Source organism: Micropterus dolomieu, linkage group LG09, assembly GCF_021292245.1.
Source record: "Micropterus dolomieu isolate WLL.071019.BEF.003 ecotype Adirondacks linkage group LG09, ASM2129224v1, whole genome shotgun sequence".
Classification (NCBI taxonomy): Eukaryota; Metazoa; Chordata; class Actinopteri; order Centrarchiformes; family Centrarchidae; genus Micropterus; species Micropterus dolomieu.
The window spans coordinates 28,102,831-28,124,201 of record NC_060158.1 but is presented as its reverse complement, the minus strand read 5'-3'; the positions used below and the strand labels follow the sequence as shown (position 1 = coordinate 28,124,201).

At 40.0% G+C, this 21,371-nt stretch overlaps 1 protein-coding gene across 7 annotated transcripts in view; it reads left to right on the top strand.

The window, feature by feature from the left end:
* Positions 1–21,371, top strand: part of phf14 (PHD finger protein 14) — a 105,484-nt gene that overhangs the window by 16,975 nt on the left and 67,138 nt on the right. For all 7 annotated transcript variants that reach the window (XM_046058295.1, XM_046058296.1, XM_046058294.1 and 4 more), the window contains exons 6-12: positions 3,845–4,004; positions 4,783–4,894; positions 7,305–7,442; positions 8,521–8,667; positions 10,433–10,703; positions 13,863–13,969; positions 16,644–16,739. In XM_046058295.1, the coding sequence (XP_045914251.1) occupies positions 3,845–4,004; positions 4,783–4,894; positions 7,305–7,442; positions 8,521–8,667; positions 10,433–10,703; positions 13,863–13,969; positions 16,644–16,739 (1,031 nt within the window). The remainder of the gene's footprint in view (positions 1–3,844; positions 4,005–4,782; positions 4,895–7,304; positions 7,443–8,520; positions 8,668–10,432; positions 10,704–13,862; positions 13,970–16,643; positions 16,740–21,371) is intronic.

Here is a 21,371-nt window from a genome sequence, read left to right as displayed (position 1 = left end):
CTATTTTTCTCACACTGTCCATTGTAGTACCTCTGTTCAACCTCTGTCTGACCATTCCGTTTTAGTGCCTGTCTCTTTAAGGCTCCCCTCGTGGCCCGTATCCTCACTCTCTTGCCGGTGTGCTTGATGGCTATGAAAATAACGATATGGGGTACAAAATTTGATGAATTCAACGTCTGTCAAACTAAAAATGAGACAATAATTAGATAAAAACTAAACAACTATTAGACGCTGTTAGAGTGTAGTATTTCTGGTGCCTGGGTCTCACTGATTACAGCACTGGATCATATTTTATGGAAAATATTTTCTGATAGACAGATGGCTGTACTTGTTGTCAGCAATTGCTTTAGACACTAACTACTGCTAACTGTAGCTGCCGCTAGCTAGTTAGCGCTGTTAGTCATGCAGCTAGCCTATGCCTGGACTGGTTATATATTACAAAGACTGAGCTGGCAAAAAAGATGGAGCATGTTTTTTTCCTCATCGTTTGGGGTTCTTTAATAATAATAATACATTTTATTTGTAATACACTTTACATGTGAAACAAATCTCAAAGTGCTAAGATCATAAAAGGAATGGAAAAAACATCAATATAAAATACAAATAGGTAATGCAGGGTTAGCCTTTAGACACACTGGGGACACATTTATGTTGAAAAGACATGAAAAAGTGCTTTTAGGGCTTCTGGCCTACATGCTTCCATAGATGAGGCCCCAAACAACAGCTATAGATAGAATTTTAGTAGGAGAGTGTTGCCAAGTGGATAATGTGAGCCATCAGTATGCTGTCAGGATAACAGGCTTGTTCATTTATGTGAGGTGCTCATCAATTTAACTTATTCCATGGGAATCCCCCTCCTTTACCTTTATTCTACAATCTTTGTCCACATATGATTTCATATTCTCACAGCTGGATGCATCCACTAGGTCCATGCACTAGGTTAGCCTTTGTTGAAGGCAGGCGCACAGTTCTTTTGATTAAATCTCAATACAGGTAAAAGTACTTCTCTTGGTTCAGTCGACTCTACCTTGCCCCTTCTTTTTTTTATGCCAGGCTTCTGACTAGGATAATCTTTACTTCAGGGATTATGAAGTTGTCCTGTAGTCATCATTTTTGTCAGCTTAGCTCATATTACCCAGCATCCCGTGGCTTAATGGTCTGAGCTTTGTATCTCAGTTCAAAAGGAACACCGAAGATTTGTGCCACGGTTCAGCCATAAGTCGGTTAAACCAGAATGGTGGTCGTTCACAACCCCCAGTTTCACGGTTCAAAGCCCAATCAGTGAAGATGAAGCACCCACTGTTGACAGAGGTATTCCAGTTACCTTGAGTGGAGCCATATTGGAGCTAGCCGGACTTAACCTCTTGCCCTTGCCACATGCTGTGGAGGAAAATGGAGGTAGAAATAGGCAGTATTTATGTTCATCTTGGGTAGTGAAATTCTGAGTAGTTCTTCCGCTTTTGAAGGTCAGGACGAAGTCCAGCTGTGGCTTAATTGCCCCGGTGGAATAATCAGCAGCTTGATTGGTGTATCCTGCCTGTGAGTTGATCTCAAGAAGAAACCAGTGGCCTTTAAAAACTGAAAATATATCCCACCAGCCTCTGAAGATCAGAGTTCAAAATAAGTGATTCACCATGACACACAGCAAATGGTCTCTCAATCAGAAAAGGACATGCACCCACTAAACAAAGTGTATAGCTGAATAAACAACTCCGTCTGCCCCAGTGTTTGCTTTTGATGGGCTGCTTGACTCCCTAGTCTGGCACACAGTGACGGGCATGCAGAACATTGAGCTTTTGATTTGTGAGTCTTTCCCATTGCTCAAAAAGCCCAAAGGCTGGTTGACTGAATTAAGAGTTTGAGTGTTATCTCCCCAGCGGAGGCAGGGTACTGATTGCTGCACTCATTGGTAGTGAAGAGCACGTCTGTCTGGTGTAATAGCTGCCATAGAAACCACATCAGCCAAGTAATTGTTTAGGCAATGTCAGAAAATGAAGAGGACAACATTAAAATTCGTTTGCTTGGCTTCTTCTTGCTTTAGTTTGTTGTGCTGCAATGTTACAGTAAATTGACAGCTTTGGACCAGAGCAGACCACGTCAATTTAAAAAAACCTCACGTGGGTAAAATAATGACATTACTATACAGTACAATTTTATAGTGGCATAGTAAAATCTTTCCTTTTGTACTATTGGATTTAAAGGTAAAGGCAGAAGTCAAACCACAAATCAGGGATTGTTCAACGGAGACAGTTTTTACCTTCTTATTTAGTGTGTCTTCTGTTGGCAGTGAATGGCAAAACAAACCTATGGCAGAGCAAGGCATCTTTTTCTATTCAGATTTGGTGATTGATTAAGTCATCCAATTGAAGAATGACATCACTCAAGACAGCAGAATGTTTCCTGAATGTGTGACTTCCAGAAAGATAAAACCCTGCAGTGAATAGTTCTAGTTTCTGACTGCGGCAAATATTGTGCTTGCAACATGAAAGTTGTAAAAAACAAATGTAATTACAGTTCATCAGGCCCTATTCTTTTTTGTTGATTTGGCCGTCAGTTAATTGCTGAGAGCTTAGATACAGAATTCGGCAACATAGCTAACAAGGAGTATGAAAGTATGATGGAAAGGTTAGCAGTGTGACGATTTGACCGTTTGTCTACTTCCTTTGGACTCACTGTACTTGCTGTAGTTGTTCGCACTTTGTCAAACGTCATTTTAGCCGTATTGTGTTCACTGTAGGGCTGTAACTAACCACTATTTTGATAGTCGATTATTCTATCGATTGTTGAAACGAATAATAGACTGTTCGGATTATGAATTGCAAAATTAAAGAATGCCTCTTATTTAGATATCAGCTTTTAAATTAAACTAGAGGTTGTTTTAGGCATGTGCTAATTGACAGTCAACACAATAAAATTAATACTGCCTTCAAAAATATGAACGTTTCTGCTGCAGCAACAGAAAGTTCAGCTGAAATCCAGTCCTTTCATGGACCAAGACCATGACCAGGTATACCATAAGAACTAAGTGTCTGCGAGCACTGGTCTGAACAGCTGAATTGCTATCTAGTGATGGAGCAGCTTACACGCCTGTACTGACACTATATTTCTACAAAGACAAGAATAATTTCATGTGTTTGCCGAATTTACGAGAGGGGACCAATAATAACAATGTAGTAGACAGCGTTTCGCAAAGCTTATAGGCTACAGTTTCCCCTAACTCAACAACTGACAAAACTCTTGTGTCTCGGATTATCCACCACCTCACGCATAGACAGGAGAACAGTATTTTTTTTCTTTAGAAAGTATAAACTTGTCCGGTGTTGTCTAATCTTGTGCATTCGGCAGCAACGCGTTCTCCAGCTGGAAATGTCGCCATGAGAAATGCATCGTTTATGATTGTAAAGTCAGAGCACATCTGGAAAGTGAACAGGACCATTGTGTATCATTATTTGCTACTCTCAACGTCATTAACAATCGATTCATTGGCCAAGGGAAACTGTATAGAAAACATTATAGCTAATAACGTGAAATAACATGGCTTTGCATGACATACACTTTGGAGGTGATTGGGATCTTCAAGAGCTTATTAATATGTATGTTAATTTCAACCAGATGATGCAAGCTAAGAATATTCTATTTCCTCACTTGGAGTGAAAAGACTTGCAATTCAACCTGCATTGTGGAATGTTATAACTCTTTACCCATCACTGTGGCTGGTACGTTGAGAAAATTAATCCGCCACTGCACACAATCACCTGCGTTTGGAGGTTGGCATTTGCTAATTTCCAACCCTACAGAATAAAAGGATGAACAGTAAATAATAAGTCATTTTTTGTGTGTCCAGGATGTTACGGTGTGGACGGCGAGAGTGACTCGATCATGAGCTCTGCCTCAGAGAATTCAACAGAGCCTTGGTTCTGTGACGCCTGTAAGAACGGAGTGACTCCCAGCTGCGAGTTGTGCCCCAACCAGGATGGCATCTTCAAAGAGACAGACGCCGGGAGGTGGGAAACAGCAGCACATTGGCCCGGTGGTCACCTGATATTTTTGACTGATGACCTTAGCTGGTTGAAATGCTGAAGGGAATATATAAAACTGTATCTAAATTGTACATATATTCAGTAGTGGAGAGAAGAGTCCGTTGGATTAAGGAGCAGAGAGAGAGAACTGGCAGAGGAGTGTGAGAAGGGAAAGGAGAGAAGAGAAGAGATAGAGGAAGAAAAGGAGTGAGAGAAAAGAGTGCGTTATGTGAAGCGTGGAGACTTCAGCCACGTTATCGCTGATAGTGCTCCTCAGCCAGGCTGCAGCCGAATTTACTACTTCACTAGAGCATGAAAAACACAGCAAATTAAACTGTGAAGCTGTTGCTTGCTAGAGATGGATATCTTTATATTGGACTTCGGATTCTCTTCCCTAAAGTCCGCATTTGAAATTGTGTCACACCAAACTGTAGCTAGAGTCTGGGGCTACATAAATCTATGAATCCATTTCTTTTTGAAGTGTCTGTGCAACTCACTGCAGCCAATTTCATGATATTAAGTTTCTTCTTGTCTGCAGTAATTCACTACACTAAATGCAAAAGTAACCACAGCAATAGATTTTAATCATTTTGATGGCGTTACTTGAAATCAGAGACCAGAAATCAATCAATTTTAAATGTCACCTTTTTAAAAGTACTTTTCGTCTTGAAACATTTTTTGGGTCATGATTTGTGTTCTGATGTGGTGTTGTTTCTCTTCAACAAACCAGTTTCTTAGCAGATTTCTTCCTCTTCGTTTTCAGATGGGTGCATGTGGTTTGTGCACTTTACGTTCCTGGAGTAGCATTTGGAGACATAGATAAACTACGACCAGTGACGCTCACAGAGATGAATTATTCAAAATACGGGGCCAAGGCAAGTACTCTTTTGGATTGTTTGTTCATGTTGATTTAGACGTGATGAACATCCTGCATGAGCCACTTTTTAGATTAAATTTTTTAATAGTATATGCTGAATGTATATCAAAATATATCAGTTGTGTTTATCATTTCTGTTAAGTTATTGTCCTCTAGAACTAGAAAATGCAAAATTTTCTGAAGGAAAGGATGGTCACTTCCACTGAAAACGCTGGAGACATTTTTCAAATAATGTTTTCAAATGCTAATTCTTGCTTGCAAGGTATGAGAGTTGGAGTTGAAACTGAGGCACTTAAGGAGTTGAAGCACTGAAAGTGTTTGAAGTGTCAGTTGAAGTGTAAGGATTAAAAGGAGTTGAAGTGTAATCACTGAACAGTTGAACTCTCGTTTGAAGAATGAGATGAAGTCGAACTGTCAGGTGTAGAGTAAAAGATGAAAGCAGTTGAACTGTCAGTTCAGGTGTAAGCAGTGAAACAGTTGAAACTGTCATTTTCAGAATTGATCAAAGCCCTCGAAATGTCAGTTTAAGTGCAAGCGCTGGAGATAGCTGTGATGGCACTTCAAGTGTCATAAACAGTCGAAATGTCAGTTCATTTGCAAGCATTGACAGCAATAGATTCTATATGTCAGTGGAATTATAATAGCTGTCTTAACTGTGTCTTAAACCCACACTGTTGAAATGTCCATTGAAGTGAAAACATTGAGAGCAGTTAACAGAAGAGACATGTTAAAAATCCTGCAGGAGCTGTGTCTTACATTAGTGTTGTAGTCAAGACCGCCCAAACCGGGACCAAGTCAAGACCAAGACCGAGATCATAGGGTCTCCTCAAACTGATCGGAAAGATCCACATTCCCATTAAAACACCCACACGCAAACACTAAGCTGAAATCTTAGCATAACATCTTTAATCAACACTCCTTTTCCATGCTTCCAATCGTGGGGAGGGGTGAAAGTCGTTATCAGGAACAACACAATTTTAATTAGGGTTATTGGTTGCATTTGAAGTAATACGTTTTGCCTTCAATTAAAGTTAGGATGATAACAAATAAATCAGACAATGTAAAAGCAATTTATTGATATTCCCAAAGTTATTGTCTTGACTGGTCTTGAAATAAAATCCAGAGTCCTCAATGACTGAGACAAGACTGAGTACAAATGCAGTCGAGTCTGAAACGAGACCAATACCATCAAAAAGTGGTCTTAAGACCGGTCTTGGTCTCGAGACAAGTACAACACAATCTTACATATTTATTGATTAGTGTATCAAAGTACACAAAGTTACTCTCACAGTTGTTCCATCGAACCTGTTTCAGTTCACTCAGTAATTTTCTTGCAGGTAATGACTTCAGGCTATCCACCCATCTGTTAACTATTCCCGCCTATCCTCTAGAAGGTCGCGGGGGGTTGGACCCTATCCCAGGAGCTGAACAGGGGCCTGGCAGGGCTCACACATAGAGACAGACAACCATTCAGGCTCACATTCACACCTACGGGCAATTTAGAGTGACCAGTTAACGTAACCTGTGGTCTCCATACAGACAGGTTGCTGCTGCTGCCAGCCCTATCTTTCTGCACTGAGTTTGCCCTTTTGATAAAAACAATACATTATAAGTCCTGTTAACAAATGAAGGGATTCTGTCCACACAAATGCTCCAGGAGGTGTCTGTTACATATTCTGCAAATATAGACAAACTGGAGTGAACAGTGTAATGTTGCTGGTATGATGTTCATATGACCATCATCAGACTGACTGAAATAGCCTCTAACCTGTTAACATGGACGCCGAAATGAAAGGTTCCCCGAGGCACACGTGTTGCTCAGGCTGGCTGTGTGTCCTGTGTGTGAACGTCCTTCCTTGTAATATTAGATAAAGTGAATCTGCCGGATATAGTTGTGTTTGCATTTTAAGTGTCACAAATAGTGTCAGTTAATACACTGTACTGACAGCAGCTGATGCGTCAGTAAGTGTTATAGCTAAAAGTATTAATAGTAGTAAATGTCAGTTGAAGAGGAAAAATCATTTCATTCTATGTTGTAAAAGCATTTGAAATGTCAGTTGAAGTGAAAGCATTGACTGCAGTTTTAGACACTTTTTGTCACTAACCACCATACCAATACACAAAAGTGTTTGGACATTTTTAAAGTCAGTAAAAAGACCTTTAAACATTTGTCTCTCTGGGAGAACAAAGCGCACATTTTATCCATCCTCCTTTGGAGATAAATGTGATTCCTTCCGTGACTCAGAGAGAAAATGCATTGTTTTGAAGTAGATACGTCTTCTTCAACCATCCCATTAGAAAAACTTGATGATCACCTATGTGGTGATGTGTTAACCGAAACCAGTGTTCACTTTCTGTATGGTGCGGCTACAACTTCAGCTCTCTCGGTTGTGTTCTGTTGCATTTAGGAGTGCAGTTTTTGTGAGGACGCCCGCTTTGCCAGGACTGGCGTTTGCATCAGCTGCGATGCAGGAATGTGTCGCTCCTATTTCCATGTCACCTGTGCACAGAGGGAGGGACTCCTGTCTGAGGCTGCAGCAGAGGAGGTGAGACAAAAAAACCCACAATGGCACATTATTACTTAATTACTTCACTTTTCTAAGGGGTGAAAACAGTCTCAATGTCAGGTACCATGCTGCATGACAGACCGAGGTGAATTTCTTTGGAAGTGTATTCAAAGAGCTGAGGTCTTATTACGTAGACATAAAACACCAAACACAAGGAGAGACCAGCCTTGTGAGCTTTATCCAACAACTTGTTCTGCTGACATAGGATGTTCAAGGTGAAGTTCTTTAAATACCATTCACACTTGCAAGTAGGGCTGTGCGATATGAAATATCATTTGACGATAAACGTCTACCCTTTACAATTATGCTCTATCGTTTATTTCGTTACGTCGCAAATTCAACACTTAAACGTAATATTTTCATGAAGGGACAGAACTTTACACCGTTGAAGTTAGTTTTACGTTTTATCACGGACGTCTGCCGAGTATCCAACGTAAAACTAAAGTCTGTTGAGCCACACAACACTATTCCAGCAGTTCCAGATAGGGCTACAACTAATGATTATTTTCGTAGTCAACTAATCTGTTAATTATTTATTTGATTAGTCGACTAGTCACGATTATTTTTGTTACCCCCAAACCCTAACCCTAATTAAACTATTTAACTAATTAAATTTCTTTCAAGTGAATTACTGATGTCCAACGCACAGGCTTACTCGCTAACGTTACCATTAAGTGAACGAGGTTAGCTAGTCAGAATGAACACTAGTATCAACACCGGGGGGAAAATAGGGAAGAAGACAAGACAGCGTAGGCTACTCCTATTATTCACTGATTTATTATTGCACTTAACGTGTTTGCTAACACAGCTAAAAGTGCGTTCTCTTAGCACCTTGAAACACTGGTTGCAATTTGCAATCCTCACCACCAGATGCCACTAAAACTTAAACTGTACCTTTTAAATGATTCCAAAAGGCCAGCCGCTGGAAAAACTGCTTCATTTGTATTTTCTTCCTGTGACAGAGTGAGAAATGGATGGCACGGGGCTGTAAAATGTCAATGTGGTAAAAAAGCAGTAATACACCTGTTAATACATGCTTGTGTTTTTGTTCCCTCAGGATATTGCTGATCCATTTTTTGCGTACTGCAAACAGCATGCTGACCGCTTTGACAGGAAGTGGAAAAGGAAGAATTATCTGGCCCTACAGTCTTACTGTAAGGTCTCTCTGCAGGAGAGAGAGAAACAGCTTACTCCTGAAGCTCAGGTAAGGATCATTCATTCACATCAGCTGCAGCAGCCAAACATCAGAAAAACTGTTCTGCTTCATCAGTGGAATGCTGAAGATTAGGTCTGGGGTTACAGTTAGGTTTAGGTTTATGATGTTAAGGTAAGTTTAATATCCATTTATATGCAGTCATATTTTCATAGACATAGATTGTATAAATGACATAATGAAATAGAATAAATTACCAAATAGAATCAGTCAGGATTTGTTATTAGCCATGTTATGTTTATATGAAACAGCAGGATGCCATATTTGCCATAATGTTAGTTGCAGTAGCTAATTAAGAAGCAGATGGGGCTCATTGTGAGGGATGAAGCTGAACTTGATTCAGGCAAAAGGTGGACACGTGTGCCAAAAAAATCGATACAGCAATATATCGTTATACATTTTTCTATGATACTGTATCGATATTCAAGCCCATCATATCGATACATAAAATTTAAAAAGTTAGCTCAATGCTAACACATAATAGGAATCTCCATTAATGTGCTAACAAACATTAGCATCGTGATAGCGATAATATAATCTTAACACAACTACATATTTTGCTTCACATGCCTGAAAGACATACTGTGCAAATACTTAAATTACATGTTTCTTGAGCTCCATGTGAATTAAAAAAGCGCTGCTAACTTCACTGGCTTGATCCGCTACTCTGCTGCTTCAGCACTCCAGACTAGCTACAGCAACCGCAAAGGGTCAGAACTCAAACCCAAAATTCCCAGTGGCCTAAAAATACAGCTATCACTATGTGGAGAAAAGGCAGCACAATGCTGTGTCACTGAACAGTTATCTATATAATGTGATGTACATATTTGACTTAGGTGGTACGCAGCAATTTGTATTTTCAGCGATAAATTCAGTGAATTAGCATTTTTATGTACCTTTTTATAAAGAAATGTTTTTTATAATAATTTTTCATAGTTGCACTGTAGTTCTGTAGTTTTAATTTACAGATTGAAAAATGTGTGCTGCTTTCTAACAGTTTGGATTTGCAGTGAATAAATAGAAAAAACTTTTCACAGACATTTTGTATTCATAGTTACACAGATATCATGGTGTATCATTTTAGGATTGTCTAGCGATATATTGATTATCGCAAAATTGCTGTATTATCGTTATCAAGAGCCATGTATCATATCGTGAGGTACCCTGCGATTCCCGCCCCTAGAGTAAAATATATGATTTAGTTTTTATTTAGTTTAATTTTTTATTTTTATTTATTCCATTACCATATTAGTTACAGTGTTATGGAGGGGAGTCATTCACCAGGTCTTGAATTTATACTTTATATCCATTTATATAAAGTTGAGCAGAAGTTGAATGAAAAAAAGAGAAACATTTTTGGCATGTTAAACACCTGAGGGTGGAAGCCAGCACCATTTAACAACTGATTACAAACAATACTAATCAACATGGCGCTCGGTGTTGGATTGCAGCATCACTTCAGGACAGCAATACAATAAACAAGCACATACACAGAACAAGGCCTTGTCCTCCATCATCAGTGTTGGACCTCACTGATGCTCTTGTGGCTGAATGGCAGCAAATCCCTGCTTCCACGTTCCAACATCTGGTGGAAAGCCTTAAATCAGAAGAGTGGAGGCTGTTATAGCAGCACACTATTGCCCATGGTTTTGGAATCACACAGGCGTAATGTTCAGGTGCCCATATAGTGCATCAGTCTGATGTTACAACTCACTGATGATTTACTAACAGTAAAATGTGTGTGTCCCACCTGCAGGCCCGAATCACTACCCGCCTGCAGCAATACAGAGCAAAAGCAGAGCTGTCCAGGAACACGCGACCTCAGGCGTGGGTGCCCCGGGAGAAGCTGCCGCGACCTCTGACCTCTAGTGCCTCAGCCATTAGGAAGCTGATGAGGAAGGCGGAGCTAATGGGCATCAGCACTGACATTTTCCCTGTGGACACGTCTGACGCCAACGCCAGCATGGACGGACGCAGGAAACACAAGCAGCCTGCTCTCACGGCGGACTTTGTCAACTACTACCTGGGTGAGGAAACTTGTTACAGCGTGAAAGTAAAGAACTCTCAGCCCATGTCTTTTCAGATACTATTGATCTGATGTAAGTTTTAGGGATGCACCAAAATTAACTTTCTTGGCCAGAGCCGAAACCGAATATAATGAAAAAATTCTCCAAATACCGAACAAATACATTCACATTTTTGCCTCTTTTTTTTAAAATTTTTTTTTTTAACCATTGCATAAATTAAATAGTCAAAATGTGCTTTTTACTCAGTGTTTCCCACAGGATTTGGAGAGACTATGGTGGGTGGGTCCAAGGCCCGAGAGGGTCCGGTAAAGTAAATTACATGTGTCCATTTACTTTTAATGTACACATGTAATATGTTTTATACTTTCTGTGTAATATAATCCAGTTAATCTTATTTCCATCCTGTATAGACACCTTATTTTGAAAACTGGAGCTAAATGAATCAAGTCCGATCTAATATGATAAATTTTGTATGTGGTTCTCGTATCGCGTAACATGAAGACTTCACAGCCTCTCTTCAGGTAGGGCTCTCATACTGCAACACTTGTCTTTGTAAAGAGACAAACTGACAGGATAAAGTCGCCAACTTGCCTGTCAGCTCGCTCTGGTCCGTTTCAGTTACCATAAAGGCTTGAATATGTGTGCACTCCAAATGTAGGTGCGGCTAGCTTAATCGCCTTCTCACAAACAAGTTACAGAAACACTCAAAGCGGGTCACACCATTTGTTGCGTTTTCTAAGAAATCAGCCACAGATGGAGTGGATGTGCCAGGAGACAATTCAGCAGAACAGTGTCTGCAAACAGCGATTTTTGTTTCTTTCTCAGACAATTTAAAATGCGTCAATGTAATTGTTCGATAAAATTTAATCTGCCTTTTGACTTATTAGGCCGAACACCGAAAGTGCTGTTTTTGCTATTTTTGGCCGATTAATTTCGGTAGCCAGACATTCAGTGCATCCCTAGTAAGTTTTAGAATCAGCTGTGAATCTTTAACCATTGTCTTGCCATTCTTCCATTACCAGTTCTTCTTTTGCAACAGTGGGTAGACACAAAATGGGGAAAAGCTTTTCCAGATTAGTGCAGGGTATAGCAACACTTTGGAAGCTCCTTGCTTGCAGTGAGTGAAATTGATAGATGTCCATAAATAAACAAGAATGCATTAGACTGTGTGAAGATTAGGGGTGTGCCAAAAAATCGATAAAGCAACACATTTCATGATACTGTATCGATATTCCAGCCCATCATATCGATACATAATAAAAAATAAAAAATAGTGCTTTGACAGTTAGCTCAATGCTAATATAATATATTCATAATGGGAATCTCCATTAACATGCTAACGGACATTAGCATTGTGATCGCGATAATATAATCTTAACATAACTACACATTTTGCTTCACAGGCTTAACATCCTGAGTGACATAGTGTGCAAATACTTAAAAGTACATGTTTCCTGAGCTCTGTGTGAAATGCTAACTTGAGGTGGAGAAAAGGCAGCACAATGCTGTGTCACTGAACAGTTATCAATATAATGTGATGTACATATTTGACTGGTACACAGCAATTTGTATTTTCATACATCGTTATATCGATTATTGCAGAATTGCTGTATCATGATATTATTGATATTGTGAGCCGTGTATTGTATCGCGCAGTACCCTGTGAATCTCTAGTGAAGAAGGAAGCTAACCAGACCGCTGTAGCCTGCTTCTCATCTCTACTAGCAGTTGGAGGCGACCAAGGCGGTCAGTGGTTGTTCCCTCCGGCTGGATGAAGTTTGATGCTCCTGATTTTCTGCATAGCCTAATCCATGTGTTCCTGCAGCTTAAGGCTCTCCGCAGCACCACCAAACTTTCAAAATTCTTCCATCTCACGAAGAAAATAAAGGTCAGATCGAAACAGTGTAGAGAAGCTGAACGAAATTGCCCGATAATTTTAATCGGTTTATGATTTGTTTATATCCAGCTCGCCGAATTAACAGTTCCTGTTTGCTGTGTACCATTGGATGTTGTGAAAACTATAACTGAATTAATTTGATACTGAAGAAATCTTAAAAACCAAAGGATTCTCAGGAAAGCATTCCTGTCCCAGTAGCTAGTGAGTTACAAACTGAACGTTTAGCCTCCTTAATTACATTTAATCAGGCACCGCCATTGCCGAAGTGTGTCTGCTGCAGGTTTATCAAATGTAACACCCAAAGCTACACAAATCAGACTCATTAAAAATCAAAATCAATATTTGTCTGTTCTGGTTTTAAAACAGAAAAAACAAAAAACAATGTTTTTCCGATTCAGTTTTGAAACAAAATAATCAAAGAACCATACATGGATTGTTCTGCTGCGTCGATTTCTATTTATTAACTCTCCATTGTGAGTGTGACAGTATTATATAAGTGCAATGCTAAATAAGTGGAGTACTTTTTTAACAGACTGAGTCACAGCATGTTAGCCAGTAAACCCTGCATTACCATAACACCATCTACCCCTTTTATTCTTTCAAAGCAAAGATAGAGCTTTTCATAAAGAATTAAGCAAATGCATAGGTTCAAATGCTCTTCTCATGCAGTTTTAGCATACAATTCACATCTTCTCATCTTTCATGTACTCAGCCTGTATGCAAAATGTATGCAGCAGTGACACAAGCAGCACTGTTTTCCCTTTCCATTCTCCTTGAGAGCCGCCTGAGGAAGAGCACTGAGCTTAAAATGTGATGCTTATCTGTGCATTTGCAAATGGCTACTCTTATGGTTGTCTTCTGCACCATGCACATATATTTATAGATATGCAATTAATGCATCAGTGACATTTTATAGGAAGAAGCTTCTAGTCTCTGTTTGTTAGATCCAAAGTTCAGGAATGTAGTCTGGTGTTATGATTGTAATTTAACTAAGCCAAAAGGGTTTTAGCATTTATCTCCATTCTGCATATCTTTGACTGTTGTACACAGTGGTTAAGATATTGTGTGAATGCCGTGTAAAGGCATTTTCTCCTCAAATAGTGCATGCTAAATAAATGATTGTGATGCCATGCCAGTAACCTTGAGCGCACACTCCATTAGCCTTCAGTAGAGGGCCTATCTGCCATCAGCACACTTTCATGTGCTTTTTCCTGTATATAGATTGTGATTGTCCTATTGATTGTTGTCCCATTGTTATTCAGAGCGGAACATGCGAATGATCCAGATCCAGGACAACATCTCTGAACAGAAGAACTTAAAAGACAAGCTGGAGAGCGAGCAAGAAAAACTGCACGTGGAGTACAACAAGGTGAGCAGCAAAATCCAAACCTACAGAAAAATGTTTCATGTCTGGGGACGGGCTGCTTCATGAAATGTGTTGTACCACTGTACAAATTTGCTGCTACCATTATAATATTACATTCTGATAAGTAAGATTATTATGCAGTAATTCAAACACACATAATAGGACTAACAGCAAAGGAAAACACCTGGTGTAGCTGTGCCATTTGGGATTTGTAGGCTACATTGTCATTCAGTAATCAAGCTGAAGAAAATGTCTCTTGTTTTATTGGTAGGTTATGTTTCAGGCTTAGTATACTTTTTTTTGTTATTTATCAAATACTGTATTTTTTAAAGAGAGTAAAGTCTGATTAAAACAATATAAATATTAGAAGTATTCTTCCCAGACTAAGAGTCTACTGCCATGCTGGCTCTGTGAGGCTGTATTTAGGCACAGAGGGGCTTTAATCTAAATGCTGACATCAGCATGCTAACATGCTGATATTTAGCAGGTATATTATTTACCATGTTCACCAACTTAGTTTAGCTTGTTAGCATAGAAAATTCAGGGGATGACTAAAGTTATTACAGTTCATGTGGAGGGCAACAGAAAACGTCTGAACCAAATTTCTCCGCAGTCCATGCAGTACTTCTTGAGATATTTCAGTCTGGATCAAAGTGGTGGCCCAGATGACCTAACAACATCTATCCCCAGAGCCACGTTGCTAGCATAGCTAAAATACTGTATTGTTTTTCAATGATTTTGTGTGTCTCTAGAGTTTTCTCTCCATTTATATTTTCTCTTTTAATTAGTAACATATTTAATAGCATATACACAGCTGTCCTCCCCCTCAGAGGATCCTGCTGACACCCAACTGTGCTGAAGAGTATCATCTCACAGGCAGGAAACACACTCTGTTGATGTATGGGAACACTTCTGTTAGAAAATATAAATATTTTTTGCCAACCAGCTTTGTGGCTCTAGGGATGGCAGTGTGGGTCAGATGGACCACCCCTGTGGTCCCGACTGAAATACTTTGAGATGGATTGCCACAAACCTTTGTATAGACACTCGAGGTCCCCAGAGGATCAATCCTACTGACTTTGGTGATTCATTTCCTTTTCCTCTGGTGGCCTCATGATGTTAACATTTTTGGTTCAGTATGAGCTTTCCTGATGGATTGCCATTAAATTAGCTACAGAAATTAATGGTCATCATCAGGTCAACATTGACTTTGTGTAATACTTTGGTTTATGACCTGCAAAACTAATGACTCGTTTCCAACAGCCTGAGCTGTACTTTGTGTTTAGTGCTAATCGGATTGGACTAAACTAAGTTGTGTAATCATTACCTGGTAAACTTCAGTCAGCATGTTAGCTGGCATTAGCCTGTAGCTCGAAGCACCCTTGTATCTAACAAAGCTATAGCATGATTGAAGACTCTTAGTCTTCTTTGGTTAAAAATCACTCAAACTCAAACATGGTAAGCTTTAATCCTAAATTAAGATTCATATCTTTCTGTTGACAGCTGGCCTGTGGGGACAGAGGTAGCAAAAAGCTGTTAGTTAATATATCAGAGTCTCTTCTTGTAGTGTTCCTGCATTTAGGTTTGTTTGTCTTTGCACCATGATCTAGCTAGCTAAGCTACCTGACAGCAGTGTAACAGTGTCAGCATCAGCAGTGGTGATGTACAGTGTTGAGTTGAAAGTGCAAGATTAAGGCAAAACAAAATCAGTATGTGGCCATCCTACTTCACTTGTTTCCTCTGTTTTTATGGACCGTGTTCAGCTTAGCATGTACAGCTCTGTCACCACATTACATATGGCCTTTCTATGCTACATAATGAAAACAGGAATCGTGTGCGTGCCTCTCTCTCGTCTCTCCTCAAACATGTGACCTCTACAAAGAAGCTGCTGCTCCATCTGTCAACATGAGAGAGGAAATACAACGGCAGAGTAAATGTCACAAGAGTTAATGTTGCGTTTAGTCTTCTGCCGTGCGTGTTAAGCGTTATTAATGGAGTGTGTGTTGCTAATTGCACTGCTTGAGTTGCTCTTACATGGCTTGGCCTCGGAGAAAATGCCAGTGGACAAATGTCATTACAAGTCTGGCTTTGACTGATAGATGTAGTAGAGCCCAGTCAAGGTTTACTCCACCACTAGTCTCAACTCTCCACATCATATGAAGTGTTAACATTAAACAGGCACACTGGCTGCAAAATTGGTTCAAAGGTTAACCTGCAGCATTAGTTGTGCAACTGTGCATATTATATTTTTTACTCCAACTGTGACACTTCTCACTACTATTCTATCCCTGTGACTGTGAGCCAATTAAACCAAAGCTAGGGAGTAGCTTTTAATCAAGTAGGCTTGTGATTGGCTGTCTATTGGACTGCATTACACAAAGCCAGTGTTGTGTTTCTCTAGTGCCTGGATGGAAGTCTAGTAAATGTATGTGAGCTTTGGAGAGCCAAAGGGACTCCAAAGTGATTTCCAAAATGTAAGAAAACCTTTAATCACACTGACATTTGGAATATTTTTGCTGTTAGAGGCCTTTAACAAACATAATGTCACAATTTCCTACAAACCTTGAAACTTTTTTGACAATTGTTAATTTGCTTTCTATCAGAGTAAAACGTAGAGTATTGATGCCAGAGGTCTGTGGTGTCCTTGCCTCATGTTGTTTCCTCTCCCCTCCTGCAGCTCTGTGAGTCTCTGGAGGAGCTTCTGAATGTGAATGGAGAGCTACGAAGTGAAGGCCAAGCCATGTGGACTCTGCTGGGGGGCATCGTAGGACAGGTACCACCACCACTATTGCCTCTAAACACACCATCTCCCCCTTCTCCTGTCACCCTGCTCTCCACACCCTGATTAGTTGTCGAGAAAGTTTGCAGAACTCCTGTTTATAGATTTCTTTTTTTGGCGTAGCAGTGATTTGTGATGGAGAGTTATCCAGATTGTGAGTAGCAACCCACATGGCCACCAGTGGGATGATATTGCAGGCTCTAATAACCCCGCTGTTTATAAAAACCTTTCATTTTGCACTGATTGACCTGTCATTTGCCATGAAGTCAGACCTGACTGAGGGGAAGTAAAAACTGTCTCTCACTTCCTGTTCCTATGGCAACCTATTGCCAAGATGTACCACTGTGGCTGATGGGTTATTTAATGAATGTGAACTGCAATCTACAGAAATAGACTGAAATCTTCTGGGGGTTTTGTTAGGAAACACTAAAGCTTGGATTTACACACATAGTCATTTACATAGAATATAAAGCAGCACCAGTGCAGGACTACTTTCTTAAAACTAAACTTTAATTCAGCTTTTGACATACAAATATTCAGCCCCAAAGCGTTCAGTGTAAAATGAATAAAGCCGACATCATGGAATAAATAATCATATGGATAAATAGAATAGAATATATAATACTTAATAAAAAATATTTATTAAATTATTAACTCAGTCCATTCCTAAAAAAGGAAATCTATAAACAGGAGTGTTCTACATGTATGTAAGTACCAGCACATTCCATAAAAAGCCTTATTAAAAGTATGGTCGTTGAGAGTATGAGCCGTGAAGATAGACAGTCAAATGATGTTAATGCGTTGGCTTGGCAGCAGAATGGACACAGACTCGAAGGAGACTGTCAGTGAATCTGCAATGACCACCATAAATCACCTAATTATGAACATGCACGGTTTAAGTAGCAACATCAGTCACAGCACCGCATGCTTTTGTGTCATCTATCTGCCACATTTTCATCTCCTATTTGTCATCCTGCCTGTGCATTTGCAGAAATTATTGATGTCCCCAACTGGGACCGTCATCCTTCTTCCAGTACATGGTCAGTGCTTTTGTTCCTGGTGCTTCTGGAAGTTTAGCACTCCTGGCAACTTCACAAGAAAACACTCAGAAGACATTTTCCACTAGCCTCGGTAAAATGTCATCAGGCTCAAACAGCTACAAAGCAGCTGATATGACCGGGATAAGTGTAGTCCAGTTTCACACCAATCAACAACAACAACAAAAAATAACTAACTAGACCTGCAGGCAAGCATCTGACCAGGTTCAGAGCTGAAGGCGCTTTGAGGGCGCTAAGGGCAACCAAAATGTTGTCCCTCCTTCCATATTTAAAAAATATATACGCAATGACAATGTGTTATGATATGCTTAGTGCAGGAGGGGTATGATATATCAAGTGTGAGACCAAAGACCTTAGTAGGCTTGTCCTGTGGCCAAGACCAAGACTGTCAGAATCAAAACAACCTTGAGACTGAGATGGTCTGACATAATAGAATCAGAATCAGAGGGAGCTTTACTGCCAAGTAGTGTTTTACACATACAAGGAATTTGCTTTGATGATAAAGTGCTGCACGTAGAGAAACATACAGTTGACATAAATCAATTTAGAAATATATAATTATGGAATAAACAAATGCAAGTTATATAAGAATAATAAAAGAATAGAGAAAAATAATACAACTATTTGCAGAGAAAGAACAATGTGGCAGATATTTGCATGTGGATTACTCCGGTTTGTGTTGTGCAGACGTGTTGCAACGGAAGAGGACATAAATATATAAATTGACAAAATATAGAACAATGATTAACAATTAACAACAAATATGTGCAATGTGCCAGGTTTGTGCATGATATGAAATGAAGTAAGGTTCTTGGGCCCTAATTAGTTAACAATGTTTTTTGATTTTAGGATCCCAGACCCTGATCTTCCGATAGAAGGGTCTTTGCGGTCCAGAGATGCTAGCATTGGTGGATTAGTCTTACAGCTGAAGCACACATCTTGCACTTGCAGACATAGTTATGAAGGAGCCTATGTGCCTTTGCAGAGGTGTTTTCAAGTGAGGTTTTGTGCTACTGCTTGATATTCATTTTACTGTATTTATGAATAGGATGGAAATGCTCTCAGAAACAGAAAGTGTCCAGTTTGCTCCTTCACTGTAATGCTTTGATGGGTTTTCCCTGAGGACAGAGCAGGGTGGCAGGAAGCCAGACAGCTTAAAGAGTGTTTGTGTACCTGACTGTTTCCACTCACTATTTATAATCTGTACCTTTAAACGTCTTCATCTGTCTGAAAAAGAATGTTAACAATGTTGACGCAGTTCTGTATCAGCAGCAGAGATGCTTCCTCGTGGTCGGATGCTGGCAGACTGCAGTCCAGGTTGAGGAGATAGCCCCAGCAGCCCCTTGTGCTTTGGTCACCCTGTCCCTCCATCTATCAGGCCTCCCTGCGGGGACGCTCCCTCAGCGCTGCAGGCGGAGCGGGCGCCCAGATTAGAACTTCCTCAGGGAGAACCTTGTCTGTTTAGTGACAGACTCGCTCCCTACGAGATAAGTTTTCTAATTAACCCGCGTGGCAGCAATGCACCTGAGATGCAGGGGAGAATAAACTGACTTCCTGCCGCTGCTTTTCACCTGCCACATACAACATGTTCCCCGCCCTGCTCCTCACAACTCGGCTGGGAAGGAACTTTTACAGCCCTGCTTTGGCTCGCAATTTATTTAGACAGGCTAAACTCTTAGAAGAAAAAGCCGGTGTTCAATAAGTGCCACTTGTCGGTCACCCTAACTCTGACCACAGCAGCATCAGCCTACAGTTTCACTTTTCTCTCTGAGGTGTAGTGGCTGTGGTAAAACTGTGGATGAATTTGCTGAGAGACAAAATATTGAACTGGGCTGCACCGGCGATGACTGACAGTTTGCTCTTATAGCAACATCATGGACTCTTCTAAACCGACTGAATGAACAAACCACTTGCTGAGCTGTCATTGATCCGTGCTTTCATTTTCAGAGTGGAAAAAAGATGGCAGCTTTCCCTGAAATGTTTTTCCCAAACGATCTCATTTCTCATTTTGAGAACAGGATCATGCTTCATTATATCTTTGACACCAAGTTTCAGAGGGTTTAAGTGAGTTTAGCTAACCAAAATAACAAAATAAATTTTTCTCACTGATCTCCAGCATTAGAAGATGACGTCAAAAAAACTCAACTGGAAAATGTACAGAAACAGGATTTTAATGGTAGTACTAATCTTACAGATCCTGCTAATCGATCCAGTACTGTAGCTGTTATTTTTTAAGAGAGAAAAATGAAACAAATTAAGAACAGAATTAACATTGCTTAATTTTCTGAAATGTAAAATAAATGTAACAATTATTTACAGCAAAGGAAACAGTAATGTTTGTGTGTAACAAATCACTGTCGTAGACTCTAATGTTTTGATGATGGAAATGTAAAACAAATGAAATGAAAAACATTTACTGCAAAAGAAAATACAGCAGTATAGAGCAACACTTTAACTTCAACAAAAAAGACAAATATTCTTTAAATGGGTGATTGAATTCATGAACCACCCATAGCTAAACAATCAGCAACGAGAGATGAACTACGAGCTCGGCAGTGGAAAACTGTGCATTACTCTGTCCGTATATGATGCACTTTTGATAAATGTTTTGACAGATTAATTTATTGATATGATATTAATAGGGTTGAGCGATGTCTACAAAATTTCTGCATTGAAACATCGGGATGGATGATGGTATTGGGGGGAGTGCGCGCAGGGGGAGGGGTTGCGGTCGTCTTATGTGCATGTGTTCACTCGCACAGACTTTACTCGGTTAAAAACTTGGTATACTATGACGTTACGAAGTCGCAGTGGATATTTTACAAGCAGGACCAGGTAAAGCAGCAGTGAACACACAGGATGCAGATGTTGGTTTTGGTTTATTGATAGGCTGCAAGCGGCTCACCTGCTGCCGTGATAACGGATCACGGGTGGAAAAATACGGAAAGAAGACAAGTTCTGTGTCTTCTAGGTGACTTTATAAAAGGTACTGCAAGGGGGAGACAGAGGGAGGCGGGGCAAGCCGGTGTGTTTAACTGAGGTGTAGGCTTCTTTTGTGTCTGAGTGTGTGGAGAATTCCGTGGAAAGTGTGAAGCATATTTAAAATTTAGAAAAATGATGGCATCGTCTATCGGCCCAACCCTAGATAGTAATGAACGATTAACTGGGAGAATGCAACTCCACATGTTAACGTCACATAATCAGCTAGAGAGAAGACTTATCATCGTTCTGTTGGTGGTGTTGGAACTACAGAAACAGTGTACAGTTGTACAGTGGTGCGATGCTTCTTTCACCTTTATAAACAATCTTTGGCACGCACCGGTGTGACACCAAAATGTGTGACCTTTCAGATTCTGTGACCCAAATGGGAAATTAAGCGCCAGAGACTTTGTTGATGATGTGACTTGGTTGGGTTTAGGCATCAAAAGTACTTGGTTGGGTTTAGGTACTAAAAGTACTTGGTTGGGTTTAGGCACCAAAAGTACTTGGTTGGGTTTAGGTACTAAAAGTACTTGGTTGGGTTTAGGTACTAAAAGTACTTGGTTGGGTTTAGGTACTAAAAGTACTT